The sequence below is a fragment of the Amphichorda felina genome (assembly GCF_050947745.1).
Source record: "Amphichorda felina strain 45539 chromosome Unknown scaffold_7, whole genome shotgun sequence".
NCBI classification, from domain to species: Eukaryota; Fungi; Ascomycota; class Sordariomycetes; order Hypocreales; family Bionectriaceae; genus Amphichorda; species Amphichorda felina.
The window spans coordinates 2,169,101-2,183,759 of record NW_028145043.1 but is presented as its reverse complement, the minus strand read 5'-3'; the positions used below and the strand labels follow the sequence as shown (position 1 = coordinate 2,183,759).

Genomic DNA, 14,659 nt, shown 5'->3' with positions numbered 1-14,659 from the left:
GCCATCCCACTGCTACCTAGGCAACCACATACCTACTATAGTAGAGTCTCCTGTGCGGAATGCGCTGAACCATGCATCCCAAGCCCTTCCTCGCCCCCTTAAGGCAGGTCACGGGTGGCATGTTGAATGCGTGGGTAACGCCCTTCCGACCCTCCTTAAACGTGGGTGCAGTACAAAAACCCGCACAGCAATTGGAAAATGAGCTACATACGTGCGCCCATCGTGCATTGAAAGGCACAGACAGCTAAGACGTCCCTGAGCGTCGGGCTTCAGCTTCTGCGAAACCGGCATAATATGCGCGTTGGCTCATGCGGGCCGAATGTGCTTACCACAACCTCGACCAGCAGCAAGGCAAACCCAACTTCGCCACAGTTTATCAAAAAAAAAAAAAAAAAAAAAGTAGACTGCAGATGTAACGTAGCGTGGATCAAAAATAAAAACAGGACAGGAATATTGAAGGCAGAGAATAGGCCTCTAGACAACTGCTTTTAATTGTTCGTGGCTGACAGGCATATCAGGGACTTGGAATCAGATGAAGAGCTGAGAGGTAACAATAGAGGGAATACATGGACAGGATATCTCACTCCCGATCGAGATGTACATGTCCGCGTCTGCTTGGCCCATCCCAGAACGCCAAAATCATCTATGCTATCCATGTCAGATCGTCACTCCAGTTCAATGCGGCTGCAATGCCAAACGCCACCCCTAACTCCCCTCTAACCTCCTTGTACCAAATATATCAAACGATGCTAAGGTGAAAATGCTTCATCAGATCCTGCGCTGTAGTGAAATTCTCGTGATTTGGATCATGCGTCGTCAAGTTTAGTTGGTCGAAGTGGGGAATCACTGAGGGGCCAGAAGGCTGAGAACCCGTGACTGAGCAGCTCGTGGTTGCTGGTGGGTATGGCCGGTGCTCAGGCTTGCCTCGCTGAAAATATTGGACCCTCTGGAAGAGTATAATGTTCGCTGAAGGTTGGCGCGGCCTCGATAGGACCAGGGGCGGGCGACGTGGCCCTGACGCGTCGATTATCGTCGAAATTGCTGTCAGAACCGTCTCTGAGCTCCAAGGCCAGGCGCCAAAGCAGTTATACCTGCTGGCAGACTGGCGGCGAGCTTGGGAAGAGACAGAATATGAGGGTGGTGCACTCATGTGCAGGGAACATCAATGCCGATGCGTCTGGCCACGGCCTGCCAATCCCAGACAGCCACCCAGTCGCCCTCATCCATGAGGGCCCAGACCTCCTCGAGTAGCTCCGTCACGCGATCGCAATTGCGAAGCCCAGTGTACCCGCGGACGGCCCGGACAGCCTTGCGGACTCGCTCTCGACGGTCTGGATCGAAACAGGCGATTCCTACTAGCACGCAGGGTATGAGAAGCAAGGTCTGCGCAGGTTCGGAAGGATTGAAGGACTCCAGTAGGTTTAGTGACTCATCCACAGCGCTGATAAGACGGGGGTCATCTAGGGCTGGGCGGCGTTTCGGAGGCGGGGATGATGCTCCCGAGAAGTCGAATGCTGCTGGGTGAGAACCGCGTGGGTCGCCTTCATGCATGGAGCTTTGTCTTGATGGATTGCGGGACGACGGGCAGCTGTGCGGCAGATAGAGTCCTTGGAAGCCGTGAGATGAGCCAAAGACGGGAGCAGATGCCGTCGAGACGATACTGGCGGCCATTGAAGCTCTGCGCTGGGGCGTCGACGCGGAGGAGGAAGGCATCGACGAGAGTCCACTAAGGCCTGAGCGAGCTGATGCGGATGGCGGGTAAATGGTTCGGAAAAGGTAGATGAACATCATCTGTTTGTAGAGAAGACCGACACGGTTTCGGCTGTCACCGGAGGGCCAGTGCGGTGTCCAGTCCTGGATAGCCGTGTTAATTTCTGCTGCGTGGAAGAGCATGAGGTAGTCAACTGGTGGATCATTCGACGTCGTCATATTTTCGCGGATGGTGTTCCGAAGTGCAGTGATGGTAGCCATGTATTTTAAGAGCCCATCACCAACACCTAAGAGTCGGGGTGGTTGGATTGGAGAAACGGGCTCCCAGTCGTCTGACGAGAGACGCTTCGCCCGGGTATCGGGGTGCCACAAAAGGTCGTCCGCATAGATGTGATACTGAAAGAATTCAGTTATAAACGTATAAAAGGTTGGATCCTGAGGTGGAGAATCCTCAATCAAGGTCTGGAAAGCTTGCAGGTGCAGGCGATGCTCCCCAGTTGCGGTCCCCTCTGCTCGTGTTTGTAGCAGGCGACACAAGATCTGGCCGTATCTGGCCGACAGAATGGTCTGGTATTCCTCGGTCTGATATTCAGGATCATCCTTGTCCACCGAATTGGCAAAGTCCTCATGGAAACGATTCATGGCTTCGTCATGGTGATGGTCCGATCTCTCTTGGAGAGCCTGCCGACTTGTGGCCGGATTCTCCTGAAGAAGCTTCGCGCCGTAAGGAGCATCGAAGTCGATGTGCTTGCTGCTGACGGACAGGATGGAGTGCATGAGGCCCTGATGACGATTGGCCAGGTGCAAGATGATGTCCTTGAAGGCATTCCTAGCCTCGCCCTCGACAGTAAGCACATTGCTAAAGTTATTAATGTAGTGCTTCCAGAAAATCTGATCCTCCGTCGTTTCAACTCCGTGGAAAAGCGGGTGCAGAGTGATGCTAGGTAGACTCTCACGCCTCATACGATCTAGTATCCGAGTCAGTTGTGCATGCCAAGGCATAATTAAGGTTGAAAACGTAAACATACCCTCTTCGGCCCTTTCTTTGCCGCTCTTCCAAATTTGCTTTTCATGATAGCCCTCACAGACCACAGCATTCTTCTCGCAGTTCATGCCTGTTTAGTAGCTGTAAGTACGGTTATCGGTGAAACCAGGAAAATGAAGGGTGCCTACACCGCGGTTTGGCTTCGTCGCACTTCTTCTTTCGCTTCCTGCAGGTAATGCATCCTGTCTTCGACCTTCCCTTGGTGACTTTGCTGGTGTTGATAGGGGGGTTTAGGGGATGCTTTCTGGGCCTGCCTCTGGGTCGTTTCGGTTTAACTTGAGCATTGGCCGATGGCTCAGCGGCGACAGCAGGTGTCAGCGGTGCCGCTTTCAAGTCGTCGAAGTTGAAGTCATCCTCCACCGGCTCCAGCTTGGGAACAGTCAGAACATCGTCGGAACCCTGTTCCCAATGCACGTCGTTCTCGCCCTCTTCCTGCTCGGGATTCCCAGAGACCCATGATTCCTCGCAAGACGGCGATGCAGAGTTGGCCATGGTCGGCGCCGAGGAGCTGTCTATCGGGATTTCCATGCTGGTACTCGCTGGGGATAGCTGTCCTCCCTGCATCTGAGGTGCCCCGTTTGGACCGCCCCAGGCCATGTCCATAGCATGAGTTGCCTGGGCCACGGAAGCGTCGCGATTTCCTTCATCCGGAGACAAGCTGCTGGTGTCGGTCCAGGCGAAGTCGCCCACGCTCGACACGATGGGGAGCGCACGATCCATTGCGCGTCGATAGCACGTACATGCCAACGCAAGACTAGGAAGGCGCCCGTTTAATACCGCTAAGCCCTCAGGTGGCCGGCAAGCAAGGAGACGGGAGAGACTGGACGAATTTCTCAGATGGTGAATGAATTGGGTTGATATGGGCTGCGGGCGGATAGGTGGAGGTGGGAGGAGATGCGGTGGTGGTGGTGGTGGTGGAGAAGGTGGCGGGCGGGCTGGCTCGGGACGTTGGGTTGGGATGTGCTATTACGATGTGTCCATCCATCGACAGACACAGCACGGGCGGCTGACGGTCGATGCTGCGGTCGCCCAGGACAGGCGAAAGCGATTGAAGATCGCGAATGAAGGGGAGGAGGGAAAAGAGAGAGGGCTCCTTGATGGAGGGGCAGAGGGTGGGGAGGTCTTATTTGTTGGTGGCTCAGGTCTGGCTGCTGTGGCAGGAGCGAGCCAGGGTCCTGAAGAGCTCCCCGTCCCATGCTGCTGCTACATAGTACTAGCCCAGTAGGCCTTCCCAGGTGCCACTGGCTGCTGGCGAGTCGCGAACAGAGCCGATCCCGCCTGCTGCAGTGCTGGGACCCCAGTGCATCACTGCACCACTAATAGGTGCACCAGTGGCCGGTCTCCAGTGCCACCACGGCCCCCGGCCGTTTCCCCAACGGCGCTGTAGGAGTACTACCCAGTACCCAGTACCTTACAGTGGGTAGGACGATGGAGGCGTGGGCGTGGGCGTGGGCGTGGGCGTCCATTGCCCACGTTGACGAGGTGCCTGGCTGTGCCGTGGTTCCCGTGCACCAAGCGTCAATGGCAAATTGTTAGCTCGTAGTAGCGAGCGTGCAGGTGTTTGGGCCAGCCCAGGCTTGGCTTTCGTCGTGCGTGCGGATACGGATACTTGGACTCCGTACTGAACTGCGGGTCCGCGATGCCATGGTGCGTCTGGTGCGTTTTGAACGAGGGGGCTTGGCCTAGGAGCCTTGGCGCCCCGTTTCTCCACCCACTCTCGAGAGCTTGAGCCGTGCCCCTGGTTCAGCCATGGATTTTTGCGATGTCTGCGACTGTTGTTGCCATGTCGAGTTCCGCTCAAGTCGAGACACAGTCATGCGTATGAATTGTACGGATACGAGTATTCCTATCGTGTCTGGGATTTCTTTTTTTTTCGACTGTATGGCATGAGCAATGCCATGTAGTACCATGCGCGCGAAGATGTCAGCATGAGGCTCTGGCTCCCCAGTCACATTTGGACACGGCGGATGGATGCATCCGTTTTGGCGTTTCAACAAGAACCGCAACCTTTTGACCTCACCTTGACTCGGCAGTTTATTTTTGGGTAGGCGTAGGCTGGATCGAAAACTGCACATTCCCATCCGGTGTTATCCGCACCTGGTCATCGCTGTCTTGCGGCCTTGCCGTACGTAGAAGGTTCAGCAAGTTCCTCGATGGCGTCTTGAGAAATCAGCCGTCCTGGAGCCAATCAAGCGAGGCTCTGCGAGACAAGACGCACACGACAATGCCGATGGCTGTGGCATGATATCATGATAAAAACGGTCAGTTCTCGAGGGTGTCGTGGTGGCGTCCGTGGCTTTCAAATCCTTCGTTGCGGGCTGGGTCTAATAACTGACTGATCATTGATGGTATGCGCATGCTGTGTGGGCTGGCTGCATCGCGGACAGCGAGGCGCATGTCGATTCTCAGGAGTCACCTTGATTGGGTCATTGGCATGGAGATATTGGAGATCTTGGGCATGAACGCTTATCTCCTAGCTTATTGGCCGGCCCGTCGGTTTTGGATATAATGACGACGGATAGATTTCTACCTGGGGAAAGTGCAAACGGGACGCCTCGATTCTCTTGACGTTGGCAGGTGCCAAGACACTGTGCCTTCCATGAAAATTCCCACAGATGTCACCGTGCCCGCATACACAGTGGCACTGTACGCCTACCTGACAGTTTTGAGGCAATGGCCATCTGATAGGTACCAGTTCAGAAATAATTCCATCTCTGATCCCACATGTCATTCTGAGACGATTCCCTCCACCCTACTCGCACACAACACTCGGGTTGCAGCACAGGGTACCATTAGCTTTGACTTGCAGCAGTGACCCAGGCAAAGTACCAAGTCAACCACAACCTCTACCGAGGGCTTCACCTTGAGTTCGCCTCAGGGACTCAAAACAAAGAGTTGCTAACAGAACAGCCATCCTTAGGACTAGAAATCCCGGCAGTTGGAACATATTATCACGCCTGGGCTGACCGAATGCTTGGTCAAGCTAATGAATCAAATTATCCTGACACTCTGTGGTCGACAATCGCCCTGATTCCCCGCATATTCCGCTGGCCTGACAGCACGGAAGCCATGGGGCATGCAATATGTACATGGTGTCACAACATGGGGATATGCGGCATGCCCGGAGCTCAGTCTTCTGTGTGGCAGAATCTCCAGAATCTCCGCAGATCTTGCGACCACATGTTGGCGGCTTGGTTTCGGCACAAGGTCCTGTTAGGACAAGTCAACAAGGGTGCTCCCCATCTGGCCACACTCCAGTCTCCAGAGGAGAATCTCCTCACCCGGTCATCGGAGTGAACCGCGGTGGCGTTTCGTCAATCAAAGCCTACCCCCACGCGCACGACCGGGGTATATCGGCCACCCGGGATGCCCTCCAGGTCGCCAAGTGCCAGGCGGGCCGGCGGGCTGACTTTCATCTGCCAGTAATTTGAGAAGAACGGGACGACTTCAACCAACCATGTGGATATGGGATCATCAATTGCAAATCTCTTGCAAACGCAAGAGAAGCATGCAGAGTCATAGCAAGAGGCACTCTTCCATGTGTGCGTGCTATCTGTGAGCTTGGAACCTCAATTTTGAGGGCAGTGCGTTGCGTACCATGCTTTCTCCAACTCCCTGGTATTCCTACGTACAGGAACCCGACGAATGCCAGCTGAATAAGTTCGCCAAGGTCCAGAACGAGCAAATCAGCAGCACGGTACCTAATTATTAGCTAATCTAGATCTCTCGGTGAGTCCAGCCAACTGCCGGTCTGTCGGCAGGGAACTGGTCTTAAACCGGGCTTGGTCAAGTCGTCACCTGGGAACGCGACCCCGAATCAGCCGGGATGCAGCAAAACATATTGGCTGGAGTCCACGCCGCAGTTGGGACCCTCTTAAACCCGGGGTAAATTATGGAAGATCCCGTCTTTGAGCTTTATCCCCTTACCCGGTGGCACGAAGATTGGACGCGGAACTCGATTGAATTACTGGACAATAGCGGTTCAGCAGGGGACCTGACGGATATGTAAGTTGCCGTCTGTTGACCTCTGCAGGCCACAAAAAACGCCCTGGAGGATGCCGCTAGTCTTTGCTAACTGCCCCGTAGTGCCAACCCTTACTTCATTTGCTCCCTCTACGAGTGCATGTTTCCGAAAACTCTCGCCCAATACTACGAAGTAGTAAGTATAATGCACTTGTTTTTTGTGCCGTTGATCTGTACTAATGATGGGGTTGTGTTCGAACTATGTTGGAAGACCAAAATGTGGTAGAAACAGGGAATCTTATGCGGCGGGCGCCCCCCGAAAGATGGCAAAACGACCCAAAGTGGTTGGCTGTTGGACCAAACTCTCGAGTCTTCTCACAGGGTTTCTTTACCACACCTTGCCAGCGACCGACAGCTTCTTAGTGTAACGTCCCCATTGTTGGCAGGCTGATCGACGGGGTATTTCAATCCCACTGATGAAGCGAGAAACCCGAGTGGACTCGGTCTGGGGCTCTGAAGATGCACTCTGTACTCTGTACGGGGGAATTCAACGGGGGCGACGGGAGATATTACTACTACCCTTGTCTAAACATCGCATCATTTACGGCATCCATAATATCTGATATTACTGATACTCCTCGTCGAGGCAGGACATTGGGCGCCTCACCAGGACTTGATGGGCTGGCTCCCTACTAATGCAGACCGTGGACAATTAGGGCTTACTCTGCACTGCCCGCCAGGCGAGAAGCCCATCCCATGCTCCCCATAGAATCCAAATACGTATACTCCGTACCATGCGCGCCAAGTCAGTCTGCAGGGACTGATGTCACACATCAGCGCTCTGGAGTTCTTCTGCCTTCAAAAAGACCCTTGGAAGTCAGCGTCCATTGATTGTGGACGTGGAGACCTGCATGGAGCCCCGAGAGCATAATATGCGGTATCCGGATAGCGTCCGTACCATACTGCTGGATCTCGCATGGAGTTTCGAAGCAATGCGGGCCTCCTGTGTGGTTCTAGAAGCAAGCCTCAAGGGCGGATTGGATCGACGAGATGCCATACACACAACAGCCATTGACAGTGTCTACTCATAAGTCGCAACGATGCGAACCGCCGACGAGTCGGACCCCACGGAGCTCAGTCCGGAGGGGGTCTGGACTCTGGAGACTGGAGTTGGTGGTAGTAGTACAGGGTCAAGTAGGTACTCCGTATAGCCAGGCCATCTCCCGTTCCCCGCTGTGCGCCACTTCAGGGAACCGTCGATTTAGCCAAGGCCCAAGTAGTGCGAACGACAAAATGCGGTGAAACGGACTCCCGCCAAATGGACCAAAGGGGTCTCGTATTGCTCCAAGGTTTCCCAAAGCGTTCCATCCATGTGTCGACACCCTTCAGCAATCTTCACCGTCCGGACACTTTAGTAGATCGACGTTCGTCTATCTTGTGATACACCTTCTACGTGTACTACGGACATGCAATTTCGGCCTCTCCCGTTGATTCTATGTTTCTGGTTAAAACATGGTATTAAGTATAATACTCATATAATAAGCATGGTAATGCGCCCATAGTATTAGAGGGAATGCTGAGATAGTAAACAAACCAATATCGACGTCCTCTGACAGGGACATTTGTCGGACGCTATTGAAGGTGGCTCATGACCAGGGACAATACTACAACTACTGTTCATCCAGAAATCGTAGGCCTGGAGATCAACAAAATGGCTCATTGTTCCTAGTGGCATCGCACCAGGGCTCTGGGGCTTTGGGGTGAAAGTTGGGACGATAGTTGGGACCTCTTCCCGGCGGCGAATGTATCGGTGTGCCGCGTGCAGCCTATTACACGGACACTAGGGTATCACGAACAAGAGTGAGGTCGCTTTGTCATTTTTCATTAACTGCCGTCTCCGAGCTTTTGCGAAATATGTAATAATTTTTATGTTCTGGCGCAAGTATCGATGACCATGTGAGAATCTTCCAAGCAAAGTTCAGCTCTGTCAGTATCCAATCCCGGCCAGAACAGGAAACCCGGCAAGTTGAAAGCGTCATGTTTAACCGTCGCTGCGATGCGGGCGCCCCCTGTCTGGGGCGATATGTTCGCCCATGCTGCATGCATGCATGGCACATGATGATGGTATTGTGCCCTCCAAGCGGCTTGGCGCACAAATGGCATGATGACCGAAGTGCGATGATCGAAAGCCGCATCCCCGATTACACATCTTGAAAGGAGAGGGGGGAAGGCCGGCACATAGACCCCAGGGCCGGTCATCGAATTCTCCAAAGACAGCAATGTAGCATTCTCGTCCCGTCGTCAACAGGAGAAAAGGGCATCCCGAGATGGAGGGCGGCCGAGACACGCAGCCGGTGATCGGCACAAGGCCGTGTGGGTGTCGGGCGATTCGCTACGCCGAGCCTCTGGTAAGTGGTGGTCGAGCATGTGGCCTCGTGGTGGGCAGAGCGGGAAGTATTATTACTATCTATATACTCCGTACTCGATCCCTACCTACCCGTGCAGAGACTCGCAGGGTCGTCATTGAGATGGGTGGCCCGGCCATCACGAGAGCCGCATGGGGTTGCATTGGTGCAGCTTGCGCCGGTATCGACGGGCGTTTGCAATCTTCTCGATGGCGAAATCGATCCCCTTTCTGGTGAAATGACGTTTCGGCTATCAATAGGGGAGGGCTATGGGGACACTTCAATTGATGCGAGTCGGGTCTTTGGTAGACTTGAGAGAGATCCAGGTTACAGCTTAATCCAGAGTCAAGACTCGAGCGTGTTCATGGGTAATAATAAGTGCTTGCAGTCTTACGTGGATACCTACCTACATGTAGTATCTTCTCCGCAATGGGCCACTCCCCTCATTTCTCCTCCTCATCCACCACAATCTTGCTCAGACTGGCCCTCCTTACCCCCCTCCGAAATGCAGTCCGCAGTCCAGAACTGACGCTCTGCGGCTTACGCAGTCTGTTAGCCATTGTAGTTTCAACTGCCAAGCCCTGGGGCTTCTTGTCTTTGTATGTAGGTGCGTCGGGCATCGATGGGCCAGGATAGTTGTCAATGGCCGTTTTGATGTCAATGAGTGACTCGCGAGAGGACTTTGGCCGAAGCTGACATTCGTCCCTGCTACCACGGGATGCCCTGCGCTCCGACTCATCTCTTTCCACCTTTTGCTTGAAGTATACTGCGCGCTGTTCCTTTGCGCCCCCAAGCCTCTGCCGGTCCTGGTCCCAGGGGGGTGAGCAGGAAGGCTCTTCCATTGGCACCTCAAACGGCCTCCAGTGTGTTGTTGGGGTTGTGACTGTCCTGAGAGGTTTGCTTCGAACGCGTCTCCGGAAGAGGCTGCCAAAAGTAGAGGATGCTATGCGGTGCTTCCCCGTGGGGGTATTGTTAGGGGAGGGTGTCCCAGGCCTGGCAGGCTGAAGATGCCCCTGCGAGAGCCGTTCCTGCGTGGTCATATTCGATCGGAGTGAAGATGAGCGTGATTCGATAGCGTGCTTCAGTTTCCCGGGTCCGGGGCTCATCGGTGTAGAGACATCACCAGAATGGCTCGGCGAGTCTTTGGGGAAGAAGCGTGCTTCGGAGCGGGGGAGGATGGTGAGCGCACCGCGACTCTTGGACCGCTCCAAGGAGAAGGAGCTCCTTTCGGAGTCATGGTGCCTTAAACTAGCCATGCTTCGAATTAGACGGGGTGTGGAGATCTCATCTTCGCTGACATCTGGTAGAGTACGACTCCGCTGCGGCTCAGGTTGGCGACCAGTCGACTTTTGCGCTTTGGATGAGACAACCCCAAACCTCCTACTATGGCCCATTTTTCTAACCAAAGGCCCAGTAAAAGAAGTATCCGGATCCTCTGACGACACATGGCAAGGCTCGAACCCGGGGATTGTGGGGGAGTGTTGCGGTTCGCGCGGCAGCTTGGCTCGCTGGCTGCTCTTGGGAGTAAATTTAGATGGCTCGTTGGGACTGATATTGAAAAACATTTGATCTGACTGAACCTCTGGGTTAATCTTGGTTGTAGTTCGACGTAAAGTGGGGGAATTGACCTCGATTGTGGGAGACGTGTCGTCTTTCCCGGGTTCTAAACCAGTCTGGTCCCTTTCATCGGAGTCCTTTGTCTGGATACTTGTATTGCGCGTTAAAGATCCCAATGAGCCCAAATTTCTCTCCTTGTTCTGTATAACAAGTGAATCGTGCTGTCGTAGTTTCAGAGGAGCAGGTTGAAACTCGGCAATCATAGACCTCGTGGAATTAGAGGTGCTGAGCTGCGGCAGGTGGGCGTCCTCTAAGTGTAGATCTCTTCCTGAACTACTCATAACTTGACGGAGGAATGCGGAATAGCGAGGGTGGCTTGATCCTAGTGGGAAACGTGCCAGCGGTGTCGAAATATCGTCTGATGCGTTTGAGACAGGACTGTACTCGAAGTTTGCGGAGAGAGAGCCATCCTCTCCATTATGCTGGTTTGTTGGCTCAGTGCTCATCACCTTGGTAGTTCCCATAGGGATTAATATGTCTGGAGACAATGCTTGGACATCGCTTTTGCTGGCTGTAACAGTCTTCCCACTGTCTTGTGAGTACATCGATGATGCTTCGAGTAGCTGTTGGTCCACATGGTCCATATTAATAGCAGATGATTCCTGGGAAGGAAATTGAGGTTCATAAGGCACTTTCTCCGGTGCTTTGGATCCAGGGATAGTGAGTTCGACATCGTGGAAGCGGTCTCCAGATTGCAAATCCTCTCCAAGAGTATTGAGTCCTTCATCGGATGGTGGTACATTATCTTCGGACAAATTTATAGAAACTTGACGACACTCTTGATGCTTCAAGTCCTCGCGATTCTGCTGTTCCTGGATTGGTTCGTCGTTTGAGACCTCACGAGGAGACCCCAGGGAACTCTCCCAGGCCGCTAGGTCCATAATAGAAGGTAAAAGGGACGCCATGGAATCGAGGTGCAGCGAGAGTCGGGGGCATCGGGTGCCTGGGGAGATTTCTTTAGTGATGTTTTCTGCATTGTCTAATAGCCACGGGGTTGATGAGTCCGAGATTCCTACACTTGCTCGCCTCTTGATGTTGAAAGGAATCTGGGGAAGGATGAAAAGCTTTTGCCATCGCGGTGTCCAAAACCAAAGCTTCTTTGGCGCAGGAAGCTCGCATGGCCTATTCTCCTTGCTGCAGAGAGATCTTTCGATAAGATACATCCGGGTATACTCCATTGGTGAGAGGCGAGGCTGGGCCAAGACGTATTTGAGCTGTCGCGGTGTTGTGGCTGTTGACTGCTTGGGACCCGAGGCGGAAATCGCCGAGTGCCTATGAAGTGTGAGCCCGGCCGGAGATATTCCCTCGGTCATCTTGGGGGACTCAAGGGGCGCTGGTGAATGTTCTGACACATGCCTAGTCGGCTTAAACTCTGGATTGGAGATCTGGGATTTGAGTAATGGCCTGCTCCTGGCTGGAGCAGGATGTGGTATGATACTGCGGTCACCCCGAAACTCGTCGCTATTCCTTTGAGCTTGAGACTTTGTGTCGAGGATATGTGATCTTGATCGCATTCGACGAGCAAATTTATTCCACATATTCGGCGTCATGTTGGATTTGGGTGTCTCTGGAATGGATGGTAATGTTGGCGCCTGGCCGTCTTTGGGCGTCCGGGGACGCGACCTCCTGTGCCGCTTAGCACGGTCTTTAATAGGGGGCACAGAATCAGCGCTCTCGTCATCCGTGTCCTCACTGTCGAAGCTGTACTACAGGCTGCAACTGGAGAGTTCTTTAGGAATGAGAAGGCCGAGAATTGCCTTTTCAGTCAAGCTCATGTCCAGGTCTCGCGCCAAGGGGTGCTGGTCGAACTCCGTTGCCGAGAGGCTCGGAAGAGAAGTATCAGACTGTGAATTTGATAAATGTCCAGCAAACGCCGCCATATCTGTTTGGGCTCCCAAAATCTCCCTTCCTGGTACCCCCGCCAGGAGTCCGTTGGGAACCGGGGGGGCCGACAAGACCCTATGACTCGACGAACTTGAGTTTTGAGTGTTGTAGGCCATGCTACCTATTGTGCGATGGCTGGAAAATGATGGGTCTAAATCCGCACTGAAAGAGCCATCAGAGGTCGTGTTCATGGACGTGCTGAGGGAGGTGGGCTCGGACAAAGCTGTTGAATGGCGCTCGGCGGAATCAAGACCTTTGAGGCAGACCTCTTCCAGTTTCCTAGCCTCTTGCATATATCGCATCAAAGCGTCTCGAGACTTTTCATAATCGGGTATGTCGCACCAGCGTAATAGTTTCATTCGGATTGCTTCTTGCTGTTTCTCAGAAAAGGGGTCATCGCCCATGAGGAACTCGTAGAGGGAGAATCGAATGTTGTCACGAAGGCCGGGCGAATAAGGAGTAAGATCAAAGTCTTCGGAGTCTTCCAGGTGCACGTCGGGTGGGAAGAGTGCGTTTATGAGAGCCATGATCTCGATTGTACTGTCGGGGCATTTGTCGCTGTGACCCAAGGTGTTGATGAGAATCTAGCGGGACAAAATATCAGCTATGGAATCTTGAATCAGTAAAGGCAGGGCTTACGCTAGCTCGGAAGCCCATGTGAAATTGTGCATATCGGTTGGAAGCGGTACGGTGAAGCTCTCGGATGATCTGGGCCTGCTCCTCGTCGCTCGTTCTCAGCTCCAGGGCCAAGGCTAGCTGAGTGGCTGTTAGTAGGCGAATACGGCGGATCTCAGCAGCGTCCAAGAAACCTAAGCCCTTAAGAGCCTCTTTACTGTTAATTTCGCCATCCTGGGGTGTTTTGAAAATCTCCTGCGCTGCCTCTTTGAGCCTCTTGCGTGGGTTCGCTTCGAAATCGATGCGTTGGGATTCAAGATCCGCCTGCCAGTCGGATTGCAACCGGGACTGCAATTGTCGGTTATTGTCAAACGCTCGGATTTTGCGATGGGCTGCCTGAGCGAAGCCCACATCACGAGGGGAGAGGCCGAGACCATTGCGATCGACCAGCTGGGCCAACGCTTCATGGCCGCTGGTCAGCCACCAGTCCTCGAGATATGTGGGAGACGGGGGCATTTTTCGCCGGCAATCGGCTAGAGTTGTCCTCTCTGCGGTGCTGATCTAGTCCTGTAGAGTTGACAACGAAAATTCAGGGAAGGACGAAGGTGTTAGGTGAAGGGTGAGGATGTGAAATGACGCTCACAACTTACAAGCCACAACTACGGTTTGAGAAGCTCTAGCCTCCTAGTGTCAGTCTCACTTTCACCTCACTTCACCATATGCAATGAGAATTTAGTACCTATATAAGACGTACTTGAGCGTCTGCAGTTGCTATTGAGTAACTACTGGGGCTACAATTCTCTCTGCAATCATATGCCATTGAATATTAGCCGATGCGGATCCATATATCTTTATCTCTATATAAAGAGATGAAGTTGTCATGGCCCTTTGAACACACAGCTGGAGAACGAGCCTCGGGGGACGAACATATCCTAGAGACAAGAAACCCCCTGCTATGCGCAGATTGGTTGAATTTCCCTCGATGCTCGCCGGGGCTGATTAACACCTATCTACTCAGGGACTTGCTCAGCTGGGCCTTCCTCAGCTTCTAGATCCCTGAGGATCGACAGACTCAAAACCCTTGAGGGTTTAAATCCTCAGAACTGACTGCTTGCATTTATATGCTCCATAGCCAAGGACGATGAGCCTCGCAACACTCTATACGAGCATCTTCCTTTGGCCCTTGTGCCTATCACATTCTGACCCCATCTAGGGTCGAGGTTCTTCTGTCGCCCGACCTTTGAATATAGGTGTTTTGCGAATGTTTCAACTCACAAAGAAGGCTAGAAAAATTGTCGTACTAATCGCGGTGTAGTCTTGGACTGAAGATTGGGTGGCATGGCACATGATCGTTGCTAGATGTGGAATGACTTTATGTTGATGTTAGGTGGAGGAGCCCGGGCGTCCATTTATCCAGGAG

At 53.2% G+C, this 14,659-nt stretch overlaps 3 protein-coding genes across 3 annotated transcripts; all 3 read right to left on the bottom strand.

The window, feature by feature from the left end:
* Window positions 1-1,146: 1,146 nt before the first annotated feature.
* ACO1O0_007478 (transcription factor domain-containing protein) lies at window positions 1,147-3,475 on the bottom strand (the record flags this gene model as incomplete). The annotated part of the gene is made up of 3 exons (XM_083196851.1): window positions 1,147-2,678; window positions 2,739-2,825; window positions 2,884-3,475. The coding sequence occupies 3 exons, from the start codon at window positions 3,473-3,475 to the stop codon at window positions 1,147-1,149; spliced, it is 2,211 nt and encodes a 736-aa protein (XP_083048059.1).
* A 6,091-nt stretch (window positions 3,476-9,566) lies between these two features.
* Window positions 9,567-10,379, bottom strand: ACO1O0_007477 (uncharacterized protein; the record flags this gene model as incomplete). The annotated part of the gene is made up of 1 exon (XM_083196850.1): window positions 9,567-10,379. One exon carries the CDS (start codon window positions 10,377-10,379, stop codon window positions 9,567-9,569), a length of 813 nt encoding a protein of 270 aa, XP_083048058.1.
* A 2,366-nt stretch (window positions 10,380-12,745) lies between these two features.
* On the bottom strand, window positions 12,746-13,755 carry ACO1O0_007476 (uncharacterized protein; the record flags this gene model as incomplete). Its single annotated transcript, XM_083196849.1, has 3 exons — window positions 12,746-12,759; window positions 12,788-13,208; window positions 13,264-13,755. The coding sequence occupies 3 exons, from the start codon at window positions 13,753-13,755 to the stop codon at window positions 12,746-12,748; spliced, it is 927 nt and encodes a 308-aa protein (XP_083048057.1).
* Window positions 13,756-14,659: the final 904 nt, after the last annotated feature.